The sequence below is a fragment of the Epargyreus clarus genome, unplaced genomic scaffold, assembly GCF_041222505.1.
Source record: "Epargyreus clarus isolate Ecla_fem2 unplaced genomic scaffold, WU_Ecla_fem_2.2 ptg000002l, whole genome shotgun sequence".
NCBI lineage: Eukaryota > Metazoa > Arthropoda > Insecta > Lepidoptera > Hesperiidae > Epargyreus > Epargyreus clarus.
Window position 1 is genome coordinate 7225653 of NW_027332210.1, and position 14557 is coordinate 7240209.

The window sequence follows — 14557 nt, forward strand, 5'->3', positions numbered from 1 at the left end:
ATTCCCATTTCTTCAATATCTTTAGTTTTTTTGTTATTAATTCGCAAACATATGCTCGATGCTCCAGGAGACGCTATTGTTGATTATTTTGAAGCTATACTTCTTGGGGCGTTTTGGAAAAAATATGAGAGCGATTTTTAGAAATCGACAACTGAAATATATTTTTTATATTTACTTTAAGCATGATATAATATGTTACGATACGACGTACTATACGTACGATACGATATAATACGATACCAATCATGTTGTAATAAATAAATTATAAAATACGCCAAGAATTATAACTTATTACTTGTTCTTTTAGTACATCGGAAATCGGGTTTAATTCCGATTTAAGACAGGATATTGACTATCTAGAATTCTAGACGTACGGATGTGAGTCCACCAAATTCAAGGAACGCTAAAATATTACTTCGTTCTTCCTATATGCCTGATTTTGTTGCTATACAGTACCCTTAGTATGATTTTTGTGTTTTTACAAAAATAACTGCCCCTAGCGGAATATATTAGAACTGATTGGAAATGTATGGGAAATACGTAAACAAATACAAATACAAAGACAAACATTTTTGTAAAAACGTAAAATCTCATACTAAGGATCCAGATAATTTTGATTACTTTTTGTTATAATCTATGTTACAATTCGGATATAAACTGAGGCAGTCTTTCTGTTCCTGGCCGTCTCTTGCAGCTTGGACATATCTGTAGTATCGCAGCGCCATCTTGCTGTCAGCCGGTGGTACCAATTCGCTGGAATCCCTTAAAATATAACAAAAAATATATGTATTTTCCTGCAAAGATACGATGTATTCCTTCGTTAAAACATGTCTGACTAAGCTGGAATGCTTTGGAAAAGTATGTCTCCCTTAAGCAGTCGGTTTTTTATAATATGACAAGCAGACGGGTATGCAGTCCACTTGATGGTTAGTGGACATTTGTAATGAACCCCAGATAGGATTAGATATTCATACCTGGTCGGCTACAAAATATACCCTTACCCCATCTTTCAAACCAGAACACAGCAACACTCGACAATGTTATTAGTTTGTGGTCGCCGGATCAAACCATAAAGGATTCCTCCACCGACGTAAAGTTGATAAGTTGTAGAATTACTTACTTGCTCAATTCATTCGACACTAAGTTGCTATACGGTGCGTGTCTGAAGGGATCTCTGTACAGAGCGCAGACAGCCCGCTCTTTACACCCTACATCCGCTGCTCCAATGGGACTTAGAATGCTGTCCACCTTCTCCAGAAGAGTGCCATAGAACTTTTCTGCTGTTAGCGTTTCCTGGAAAATAAGTATTACATGAATTAATTTATGATTATTGATTAAATTAATGATTATTGAAGCAGTGACAGCCTGGTTAAGAAACACGGCTTCTCGATCGAGGGGTCTGAGATTCAAAAACCAGGCACCTCTGATGTTTCAAAGTTATGTGCGTATAAGAAATTAATTATCACTTGCTTAAACCATGAAGGAAAACATCGTGAGAAAACCTGCACACCTGAGAGATTTATAAAAAAAAAGAAAAAACATATCTCAAAGGTGTGTGAAGTCTACCAATACGCACTTGGCCCGTGCGGTGGACTATGGCCTAATCCTTTTCATTTTGAGAGGAGACCCGTGCCCAACAGTGGGACAGTAATGGGCTGATGATGATGATGATGATTAAATTAATAGAGCTTTAAAAAGAGAGATCTCTCGCCGGGCAAGGAGATCGCGACGCCATAGCAAGTTATATGACTACACCTGCTCGCAACAACTTCAGAGCGGACTAGCAGTTTGGCGCGAACGAACATATGTGCTGTAGCGACCGTAGCAATTCGCGATTCTTAAAAAAATCAAGTTTCTATATATTACGATTCAAGAGATAGCTCTGCATCAGGCGAAAAGTCAACGGCGACTTAGTAATAGGATTCTGTTTTTCCCTTTGGGTACGGAACCCTAAAATGGACGCATATTTTGGAACATTTGCTTGTGTTTATAAAAAATAATTGCGAAAATACTTACAGGGTCTTGAGCTGCCAAGATCTCCTGTTGCTGCCTTACGAGATCGGTTTCTGTCTTCACTCGGTTGGTCTCTGTCAGCTTCGCTGCAGATACTCGAAGCAGCTCATCTCTGACTGGTGACGGTGGTGCTCTCGCTGCTAGGGATGCTGCTCTTATCTGAAATAGTTTTTGAGTTGATGAGCTAATGTTTTTGATCTTTAATAAGAAGGTGTTCTTAAAACCCTCGTGGATTAATTACGGCGCCTTTATCACATCATGGACACCTATTTACACATATAGTCTCCAACCCATTATTGTTCTAATGTTGGGCAGAGCTTTCCTCTCCGAATGGGAGGGGTCTAGGACATACCCCAGCGCGCTGGCCTAGTGTGATTTTGTAGATTATAGACACCATTGAAAAATTCTTTAATTGCTCTCAGGCATGCAAATTTCTTTACGATGTTTTCCTTTTTGATGTAAGGAATAATATACCTAATCAATTCCTAATAAGTACGTAATATTGAAATATCAGAGGTGAGATATCATTGTCGAACCCTCTTAATGAGAGGCCGAGTTTCAACTTCTAGGCTGTCACTGCTTTTTAACCGATTTTATTATGTTATCTTATATATAAAACTCTCGTGTCACAGTGTTAGTTACCGTACTCCTCCGAAACGGTTTTACCGATTTTCACAAAATTTTATATGCATATTCAGTAGGTCTGAGAATCTCCTACTATCTATTTTCATACCCCTAATTGATAAAGGTTGTTCACCCTTAACATTTTTTTATTTATATAGCAACACAACGTTTGCTGAGTCAGCTAGTTTTATATATTATTCACGATAATTAAAAAAACACAACAAATTTAAATAGGCTGTTTCTAAACGTAATATCACTTCCGAGATGAAAACGTAAATGATAAATTCCAATTGATCATGCTAATGGTTTTATCGGAGAAAATAGAAAATGAATGAATACATCTGGATAGCGTGTTTGACTTCGTGTCTAGTAAATCAGAAAATCATTATCGTTGCATCGTTTGCGAGTTTGTGTTATCGGGTTTTCGATATTTACTTTGATATTTCCTGTACCCTTTGTATGAGTTTTTTACGTTATACGTAAACAAATACAAAAACAGTATTTTTTGTAAAAACGTAAAAAATCATACTGGATGAAAAACCGATGCCTAGACGAGAATCCAATAACTTAATTTTAGAAAATAAACATATCGCATATTTTATGTCGCTCAATGGGGTAACAATCACATTTTATAATAGTATTTGCCATTTTCTATTGACTCTCTATTAGTTATAAAAAACCTATGTCTAGTCAGGAATAAAATAACTTAATTTAAACAAATATAAAATAATAAAATAACTTAATATAAACATATCGAATACTTTATGTCGTTCAATGGGGTTACAAGCACAAAATTAATTGCGATTTTCTATTGCCTCTCTATTAATTAATTGGTTTTAGATTTATACAAAACTGTGGAGGGTAATGTTTTTCGAGAGTCATGTACCTTTATTTTTTTTGTTTTCGAGGGGGAAACCTTCCGGGATATCCGATGGAACACAACCGGAGTTCTCCGAGCGCGACGTCGGTCGGTCTCTGCCCTGAGGGGAACCTGGTGTTTACGACGGCATGCGACCACACATGCCGCCGTCCTTCCCGGGGTTGCTTGCTAGACGGTTCTAGCTCCCACTCTTGCCGGCAACCCCGGAAGCCCCCTTTTAGTCGCCCTTTACGACAGGCAGGGGATACCGTAGCCCTATTCTAGTCCCGGAACTACAGGGACAGAGAGTTATGTACCTATCTACGTATGAATGTCTTGTTCTTTGGCACGCCCTAACGGCTTGACGGATTTTTTAACATATGAGTCATCGTTGTATTCGTCTAAATTGTGGCAGTGACGTAGGCTATATTACTAAGTCGGTCGTTTTTGGTCTTTATAATATTTATGTTTATTACTTACCAATGCTTCCTTTTCCGCTTGTAGTGGGTCTTTCGGCGATAGTTTCTTGTTTCGATAATAGGGATTCGGTGGTCCAACTGGCCTGCAACATGATTTTCAAGTGATTAGAATAAAATAGTTTTTGTTGCACTCTTACAGTTTAATTTAAACAACAAGTAATATAGTATAGAGTGATATGCAATATGAGGTATTAACACTACATGTAGTAGACGGAGTTAGAGCAACTATATCTATAGAATCAGTGGAAATTGAATGTGGATGATGTTTTTTTTTAATTTCTGGGGGGAAGGGGGACGCAACTCTCCCTTTTGCCCCTTTCCCACCCTTGCCGATTTTTTTCTTCATCCAACAAAGCGAACAAGAGTCTGAAACTTCGTATACGAATTTATAGAATTGACTTCTAACGAAAAAGTTACAAAATGATAGCGTGGATATTGAATTCAATAGTAACGAAATTATTTACCTGCCAACATTGCCAATTTGGGCTTTGTGGACTGGATTAGGAACTGCGTTAGGGACATTAGAAGATGGACTTGCGTATTCACCAACATTGTAAGATTGACCTGAAATTTTAACAAACAAATGTAATTTTGTTAAATGATTTATTGATGAAATTGAGGCAGCACAAGAGCATACAGTCGACGTATGGGTACGTGATATCGAAGGTGTTGGAACCTTTTGTGGTTCTACTCCAGCTTAGTCTTCAAGGATAGAAACGCATCTGGGGTCGACCTCTTGTCTTATGCGAGACTGATTACAGATGTTCATGGGCGGCAGCAGCCACTTATCATACGGTGGCCTGCATGCTCGTTCGATACTTTTTTATACATATGTATTAAATTGAAGTGTCTGTTTCTAATATTGAAATAACCGCTTTTTACTACATGCATATGACATACGGTACATACACCAAAATAAGAATTTTTTAAAATATTTATCTGTCTGTCTGTTTGTTCCCGCTTATCTCTGAAACGGCTGGACCGATCTTGACGGGACTTTTATTGGCAGGTAGCTGATATAATAAGGAGTAACTTAGACTACTTATATTTTAGATGTAACTTTTTTGTTTATGATATTGTAAGATTTCTTTTTAACGCGGGTGAAACCGTGGGGCACAGCTACTATATTATAAAAAACGTGGTTATTGCCGCCTATACACATCTGTAAACAACTCCATAGAGGACAAGGGTTCTCTGGAAATAGGTGTGCCTCTTTGGTCAAATTATATTGGTTTTACCATATTTAAGGTTCTTAATAATAAAATGGTTTTTGTTTACCTGGTGGCATTCCTAAACCCCAGGCATTGATGTCGTTCATATCATTGACATGAGGCTTAAAGTTTGCTATGGCATTCCGATGTATATCTGACGCTATATACCTGTGAACAAAATATGAGTATTAGGTACTGTTCTTATCATATCTATCAACTCCTTACTACTAGTTACTAATAATCTTGTCATTACTATTAACTCTATTGTCCACGTGTTTCCCTTAGCACGAATCGTAAGAATAAGAAGGTAGGAACACTACCAACCATCATGATTTGTAGAATTGTCATACTAATTTTTTTTACACATTTTAAGACTACTAGAATTCCTCTTCTTTCATCCTTGGAGCATTTATGATTATTTTTAATGAGCATATAGAGCGAAAATTTAGAGGTTTGGGAAATGAATCAAGTTTGTAACAGTAATCTAAAGTAAATTGCAACGATTACTAAAAATATAAACCCATGGTGAAAATTTATCTTTAACTTATAATCTTGAAAATGACAGATCCAAATTCAATAGAGCTTCAAGGCATTGGAAAAAGGTAATGGTCACTGTATTTCTCAAAAAACCTTCCATAGTAATAACGACTGTTTAAAAATATAGATTATTTTACTCCTATATTTTATACGAATCCAATGATACATGATATATATACAATGATACATATGTTAAAAATGGATTGAAGAACATGCCAAAGAATTAGACATACGTGCTCTCGAAAAACACTACTCCCCGCATTCAAGTAAAATCCTAGGCACGATGCTCTCCCCATAATTGGAGGAGGGTATTCTAGGTAGAATTCTGGACAAGATTCTCCAATGAAAATCCAGATGTAGAAGAGAAACTTACTCATTGCCAAGACCAGGTCCTGATAACTCCCAATCCTGAGGATAATGCTCGAAGGCTGGCTGATGATTCTCTGCGTGTGGTTTGACTGCAACTTGTCCTGATGCGTGAGATGGGTAGCCGTACGCTGAATGGTGCCCATGTGGCACCTAATGATAACAAATTATATAAGGTATAGATAGATATAGACATAAGATAGAAAAAGTAATTTCTTTAATGTATATATGACATAATATGATTTGAAAGGGATGAAAATAATAATAATGAGCTTAGAAAATTAAAACCGTTAAGTTCTATAGCAAAGGACCATAAAGTAAAAGTAGAATAATACCAATGAAATCATAGAATATAAAAAAAATATTAAAAACCTTCAAGTACATAAGTATCTAAAATAATGGAGTCAGTACACTATTGTTATAAATATTTGACTGGAGCAAATAAGACCAGAAAATTGGTTCGTCATTGTAACACTTTTTATAGCACTATTCCTTGACAGTTTTGACGGCAGTCCATTATCAGAAATATTACTAGATACTAATGAAAAATCTGATAAAAAAAGAAAACTCGAATACCTTGTGATGATGAGTAATCAAATGATGATGGTGATGATACTTCGTCGTGTGATAGTTTTGATGATACCACGAACACAGCTTGAATATGTGGCTTAGTGCCGGGAAGAGGAACAGGAGTAACTTCAGGAACATCTTTTTAGCTGTCGTCACTCCAAGGATCAATGGTAATACGAAGATGAGCTTCAATGCTATTAGTTTGACTACAAGGATTATTGCCAACGCTGCCATCACTAGTTTTCTCTTGAGGTACTTCTCTGTAAGAAAAATATGATTATAATTCTTATTACTGGTTTTAATATGATAATTACACGCTAATTATTAATTACCTAGCTATTGTTTTAATATTTCCATTTATTATGTTTTTTTTTCCTTCGTTTTTCCTTTTGCTTATAAATACTTTAGCGCGATTATTTGTATTCCTTTTTTGCTTGCGATAAAAAAAATTGCTTTCCAAAATGGGAGTTACCCATTCGTACATTGTACTTTATTTAAAATCTTGTAATGAGCTACATCAATAAATTTACAAATTTTAATATACATAATTGTTTCCAATAATCATTCAATTCTATGTAACATATAATTAGATACTACTTTCAATACTTACTAATTTTGTGGAAGAAAAATATCCTCCCGTCTCCATTTTCCTCGACTTTTGGCTCCAGATCTATGTGGACTAGCGCTCCAGTCTTCGTTAGAGCTCTTGGAGACACCCTCAATGAGGTCCCGTGGAAGAATATCTCCGGTAACGCCAGCTTCATGTCATGAGTCATTAAGAACTTCACTCCTTTATTGTATAATGCATCCGTCACTTCTTCTAGAGGTGATTCTGGAACAACAAATATCATTTGAAGAAAAAGGTAACTTGTCCCTGTAGTACCAGGACCAGAGTAGGGCTACGGTATCCTCTGCCTGTCGTAAGAGGCGACTAAAAGGGCATCGCGTTAGGAGGGCTCCAGTTGTGTTCCGTGAGATCCCGGCGTTCTCCATTAAACGCTGAGGACGGCCACCGGGGGGGTTTAAGTGTTGTAAAAATATACATAACCCGGCGTCACTCCCATAGCGTCGGGTACCTTTTGAAAGTTTCCCCCTCGTCAAGAAGAAAAAAAAGGTATTAATGACGGCGGTATGTGTCGCATTGTTATTGGTACCTGTGACGTATCTATATAAGAGTACGATAGTAACTTTCGGCTACATATATAATTTTTTATTCGCAAATGAAAAACATCCAAAATATCCCTTTTTTTGTTGACGAGGGGGAAACCTTCAAAAGGTACCCGACGCCATGGGAGTGACGTCGGGTTATCTGGGACTTTTACCGCACTAAACCCCCTCGCAGGTACCCTGTGATCTGCAACGGAACACAACCGGAGTCCTCCTAACGCGATGCCCTTCTATCGGGCTCTGCCCTGGGGGAAGCAATTTACGTTGTCCTTCCCGGGGTCGCTTGCTGGACGGTTTGACCTCCCACTCTTGCCGCCCGCAACCCCGGAAGCCTCTTTTAGTCGCCTCTTACGACAGGCAGGTACCGTAGCCCTATTCTAGTCCCGGTACTACAGGGACAATCCAAAATAACCCTACTACAAAACTAAAAACGGCTAAGTTATTATAAGTATAAATACATCATATCTTCGGAAATACTTAACGATAAAAATACATACTAACGAATACACCTCCTCCTTTCTCGAAAGCGATAAAAATAGTGTAAATGTAATATAATTATAGTCAATTATAGTAAATAACTAAGTTATTACGTATTACTTAGTGATTTATTGAGTGCATTACCCTTTTCAAAGTTCTCATCGTGGGGAAATAGGAAAAATTGTGTCAAACCGTGTCGATACTGCTTTTGTTATTTCCACAAATTTCCCATTTTCCCCACAAGAAATCTGTAAGTGATCATTTCTTATCCAGACGATGACGTCATTTAATACAGGAAGTGTTTCTCATCCGAAAGTAACAGAGAAAGTATTCAAACGATTTGAAAGCTATTAAATATAATTGAGTTTAGTTGCATGTTATTAGTTATGTGTGATCAAATGACGAAGATATCTTGATCAAATGACGTTTATCTAGGGCAATAGAAACATAAATCAATATTTCTATTAAATTAAAGTAGTTACTTTTGGAGCGTAAGCCAAGAAGTTAATTTTATGTTTTTTTGGCGAGAGAAAATCTTTAAAATATATTAAGTCCTCCCTCACAATCAGCTGATTTACAACGGTATGTGGTCATACAAATCGTCGTCCATCCCGGAGTTCTGGTTGGCTTCGGGTGGTTTGAGCTGCGATGCTTGTTGTTCGCAACCCCAGACCCCTTTTAGTCGCGTTTTACGACAATCAGGAGATACCGTACCTCTATTCTGGTTCCGACATTGCATGAACCGTTCACAAATAACATCAAGCTGATTGAAAAATGACTTAAACCATATTAATTTTAGATCTGTACCCAGCATTGGTACAAATATGAGTTAGGGCTCGAACACAAAACTGCGATGCGACGCGATGCGAATTCGCAACGCAGAAAATTGCGATGCGAATTGCTGCGATGCGATATCGTGCGGCGTAGCGTCTCTCAGGGTGACGAACAACAACAACCACTGTGCGATGCGAATCAATTCGCAAGTTCTTGCGATGCGTCGAGGGAGCTCGCAGATTTTTGCGATGCGACGTCGCATCGCAGTTTTGTGTACGAACCCTTAGCTAGCTGACCGACAAACGTTGTGTTGCTATATAAATAAAAAAATGTTAAAAAGTGTTAGCCGATTATCAGACCTACTGAATAAGCATATAAAATTTGGTGAAAATCGGTAAAGTCGTTTCGGAGGAGTACGGTAACTAACATCGTGACACGAGAATTTTATATATAAGATAATGATTCTCTGCTATAACTTAAAGTTTTAACTTTACACATAAGCAGATATATAATAATTACCTATACCCCGTATCATTATATTGTTCAACTACTTCTAAATCAAAACAGATATGAAACTCATTTTCTCCTTACAACTTTAGTTGATATATAAAAATTTTCTCACCATACAACTCTATTATTTCTAATTTATACATGACATCTGTATGTAATTGAGATGTCATATTGTATTGTTGTTGACGTTGTTTTACAAGTTTCATATGTGCGGCTTGCGTTATGCGTTAGCGACATAACCGTTTATAAAGAAAGGTTATTCTACCTTTATCTATTTTTATTTTATAAGATCTTTTTAATGTTCTATTTGAGGTCGTAATAGTGTCATGCGTAATGTGTTATTACTCATAATGTCTAGTTGTTGTTCTTCCAATAAGAGTCTCTGTCTCTTCATATTAAAACAAAGAAATGCTTATGCTGCTGTTATTAGGTACAGATACATGAGTCTCCAAGGGTTTATCACCTTTAAAACTTAAACTTCGGTATCACCAACCTTTTTGCTCACTACCCGGCCAGGGTGTGCTAACAGAACGAGAAGGATTAAGTCACAGTCCGCGCTAGCCAAGTGCGAATGGCATACTTTACATAATTTTGAGAACTCTTTTGGGATTTCAGATATGCAGATTTCCCTGCGATGTTTTCTTTCAGCGTTAAGGCAAGTGACCATTAACTTCTAATACGCAGATAACTTTAAAAATGCAATGTGACTATTTGTACAGGTACTGGACTAATAAATTATATTTATTCGTACATTTATTCAATTGGTTAGGTTAGGTTAGGTTAGGTTAGGTTTTTTTTTTTTTTTATATATGTACATATATTTATTCGTACATTTATTCAATTGGTTAGATTAGGTTAGGTTAGGTTAGATTAGGTTAGGTTTTTTTTTTTTTTACAGTGGAAGACGGGCGGTCTAATCCTTCTTAAGAAAGAAGGACGCCCCGCGGAGTGTCCTTCGTCGTACAGACCCCTAGTGATGCTTGATGAGGCCGACAAACTTTTTGAGCGCATTCTTGCAGGTCGCCTCATCAAGCATCTAGGAGAGGTAGGTCCGAACCTATCCGGCAATCAGTTTGGTTTCCGAGAGGGTCGATCGACCATCGATGCTATTATGCATGTGAAGGCCCTCTCGGATGAGGCTGTGGCTCGACGGGGGGTGATGTTGGCTGTTTCGCTCGACATAGCAAACGCCTTCAACACCCTGCCGTGGGCCAGCATTAGAGAGGCACTAAAGTACCACAGGGTGCCTCTCTACCTCAGCCGGATCGTTGGAGCCTATCTCTCCGATAGGTTCATAATGTACCCGGGGCACGGAGGACACACGCTCAGTCGTCAGATGACGTGCGGTGTTCCACAGGGGTCGGTTCTTGGCCCGCTTCTGTGGAACATCGGATACGACTGGGTGCTGCGGGGTGATCTACCCCCGGGGGCTACCGTGACCTGTTACGCGGACGACACGCTTGTCACGGCCCGGGGGAATAACTACGAGGAGGCTTCCCGTCTTGCCACTGAAGCGGTGACACTGGTGGTTGGCAGAATAGAGATGTTGGGACTCCGGCTAGCGAGCGCCAAAACCGAGGCCCTGTATTTTCACGGGCCGAGGAGAGCGCCGCCGCCGGGGTCCCACATACTCATTGGTGGAACCCGCGTCGAGGTTGAGTCAAAAATGAGGTACCTGAGACTCATCCTCGACAGCCGCTGGAACTTCCGCGAGCACTTTACTCGCCTGGCTCCCCGGTTAATGGGCGCAGCAGCTGCGCTAAAGCGGCTGCTGCCCAATCTCGGGGGGCCGAGTGCGAGCAGCCGCCGCCTATACTTAGGAGTGGTGCGGTCCATGGCCCTATACGGGTCACCTGTATGGGCGGAGGCCCTGACAAGGCAGAACATCACTCTCCTAAAAAGACAGCAGAGGGTGATGGCCGTCGGGGTCATCCGTGGATACCGCACCATCTCCTTTGAGGCGGCGTGCTTATTGGCGGGGTGTCCCCCATGGGATCTGGAGGCGGAAGTCTGTGCCGTAATGTATCGGTGGCGCACAGACCTTCGGCTCCGGCAGGAACGCCCCTCGCCCAACGAAGAAGAAGAGCGGAAGTTCCACGCTCTGCAGTCCATGACTGAAAAGTGGAAAGAAAGGCTGGCCGAACCCACGGCTGGCCTCAGGACTGTGGAGGCTGTCCGTCCGGTGTTAGAAGATTGGATGGATAGGCGGCATGGGTCACTGACCTTCCGGCTGGTGCAGGTGCTCTCGGGACATGGGTGTTTCGGTAAGTACCTGTGCCGCATAGCCGGAAGAGAGCCAACCACCCGATGCCACCATTGTAGCTGCGACGTGGACACGGCGCAGCACACATTAGAGGAATGTCCTGCATGGGCTAGGCAGCGCCGTGTACTCATCGCAGCAGTGGGGCCAGACCTCTCGCTCTCCGCCGTGGTAAAAGCAATGGTCGAGAGCGACAGGTCCTGGAAAGTGGTTAAATCCTTCTGCGAGGGAGTCATCTCGCAGAAGGAGGCTGCGGAGAGGGAGAGAGAGAAATCCTCAGACCTCCCTATCCGCAGCCGGAAAACCGGGCGTAGGAGAAGGGTTCCCCACGCCCATCTCCTACCCCCATAACGGAGGCTTTGGCGTAGGACACGGGGGCGTCCTGCGTCAAAATAACATTAAGCCTCGAGGTGGCGCGCGCGGTGTTCCCGCACGCACCTCAAAGATGACGGGATGGAGTAGCTCCAGCTCCATCCCACACAGAGATGGGCCCGGTTGTGGGCAGGCGCCGTCGGGACCGCGGACGAATGCTTTTAGCGTACCCGCAGTCCCGTCACTAGGCGTACAGAGGAACACCGTGGGGTTTTAGCCGGTAGGAGTCCGGCATATCCTCTCCGCTGCCCCCGCGGCTGAGAGGAACCCATGATGGGTTTCCCCACGAAACAAAAAAAAAAAAAGGTTAGGTTTTTTTAAATTGATTTCGAACGGGCTGATGGCGATCGACGTCATTTTTTTATGTTAAGAGCTTAGTTTCTAAAATCGATCGGTAGAGCCGTTTAAAAGTTATTAAAAAAAAAACATTTCAAAAAAAAATTTTTTGTAGTTTTTTTGAGATTTCTCAAAATCTACCGGTTCGAATCGGATAATAATAAATTGTTTGTCCAGTACCCGTATTAATAATTATAAATTATTCGTACGGTAACCGTATTAATAATTATAAATTGTTTGTACAGTACCTGTATTAATAGACTCGGCCTTAAAAATGTGGCACCTGGGTTCAAACCTTTGACTTCTTTATCGAGACGCGTTTCAAACTTTACAAAATTAGTCGCAAGTCGCAATCGCATGACGCGTTGTTCCAATCACACCTTAAAATATTCGCACGGTCTACATCCAATCACCTATTATTCGATTTCCATTGCATCAATTATGGTCTACGGGAAGTTACGATACTCTCTTATTTTCTATACACGTAATGTATTGTTCTTACTTCACACGCATTTTTTCTGTGCGGAAGTGAACTTTGTTTCTTTCTACTAGTGATGTGTGGTTTCTCCAGTGTAAAATTAACGCTTACATCACTTTTCCCACCTTTCGATTCAACTTTTATCATAAAATAAATTTCAAGAACCATTTATAGTGACCTCTTGAGTATATGATGGGGCATACTACAGAGAGATCAAGCTGGATCTGCCGATACAGATTATTATTTTTTATAAAACATAATATTACAAAAACCTTTCTCAATAATTGGTCTATTAAATTTAAAAATGCAAGTATTTTTAGAAACCCAATGTATATTTCCAAAGATTAGCGAGAAAATGGAGTATAGGTTATTTAATTTATAGGCGGAATAGTACTACGTCCATGTGTGTTGGAAGAGTCGAGAATTTTCTAAGTATCCGTACAACCTCCGATAAGTTTCAAAGACAATAAACGAGATCGATAGCTCAACTTGCCTTCCCCGCCCGAAAACGCATGCGTTTAGCCACTAAGGGCACAAAATAAAATTTATTTTCCGGTCCGGCAGGTTTCCTCACGATGTTTTGCTTCACCGTTTAGCAAGTGATAATTAATTTCTAATACGCACATAAAAAAAAATCAGAGGTCTGGGATTTGAACCTCGGACCCCTCGAGCGAGAGGTCGAGTTTCTTAACCACTAGGCTATCACTGCTTATACCTCTCCCTTATTACACGCTACAAACCGAAATCAGAGGTGCGTGCCTGGGATTTGAACGTCGGACTCCTCGATCGAGAGGCTGAGTTTCTTAACCACTAGCCTATCAGTACCACATTGAAATTGTCACTGTCATCTATTCTCGTGTTTGAAAAATATTTAAAAAATGTAGTTTAGAGCATTTACGAATGAAACGATATTCCTCCGCCCTTTTTCTTCGATTTCGTATTGTTTTTGCACCACTTAACTGGACATGTCGGAATTGTTCCGCGTAAAGTACACCATGACAGTCGGAGACGTAATGGGAAAACAGTCGGCCATTTTACACGTGTCAGCCATTTAATGGCTTCCTTCAATTATAAGGCTTTGAGATATCTATACTTCTCTATGATTATTGGTATCATGGTAGTAGAGAAACACATGTATAAAAACAGACCCCGATCCATAACAAATACGATTTGGCATTTCACGTCTTTTTGATCAGGAATCAAACCCGGTACCCTATGTTTTGCGAACCAATAAGTCCACTACGCACGCGGAATACCGCACCCACAAATTATATAGAAACGAAATCAAAAATAAAAGATGGTCCATAACTCTACTGCTCTACAACCATTGCGCAATACAAAATAACTTTTATCACAACTCCTTAAGGTTTTATCTTACGCTATTACACAGGTGAGTAAATAAACAAACCTTTAAAATAGTTTAAACGGAAATGGACCTTATAATATATACGTATGGTATAAATTGATGGAGAGTAACTTTACTTTCACTTACTGCGCATGGTCAGTGCTTTCCAATTCGTCACC

At 40.0% G+C, this 14557-nt stretch overlaps 1 protein-coding gene across 1 annotated transcript in view; it reads right to left on the reverse strand.

Moving 5' to 3' along the window:
* Window positions 1-557: 557 nt before the first annotated feature.
* Window positions 558-14557, reverse strand: part of Osi17 (DUF1676 domain-containing protein Osi17) — a 42614-nt gene continuing 28614 nt past the window's right edge. The window contains exons 3-11 of the mRNA XM_073078992.1: window positions 7270-7491; window positions 6666-6919; window positions 6097-6242; window positions 5254-5354; window positions 4440-4539; window positions 3977-4058; window positions 2017-2172; window positions 1121-1293; window positions 558-762 (exon numbers count right to left, since the gene is read on the reverse strand). Coding sequence (XP_072935093.1) covers window positions 618-762; window positions 1121-1293; window positions 2017-2172; window positions 3977-4058; window positions 4440-4539; window positions 5254-5354; window positions 6097-6242; window positions 6666-6919; window positions 7270-7491 — 1379 coding nt within the window. The 3' untranslated portion in view covers window positions 558-617. The remainder of the gene's footprint in view (window positions 763-1120; window positions 1294-2016; window positions 2173-3976; window positions 4059-4439; window positions 4540-5253; window positions 5355-6096; window positions 6243-6665; window positions 6920-7269; window positions 7492-14557) is intronic.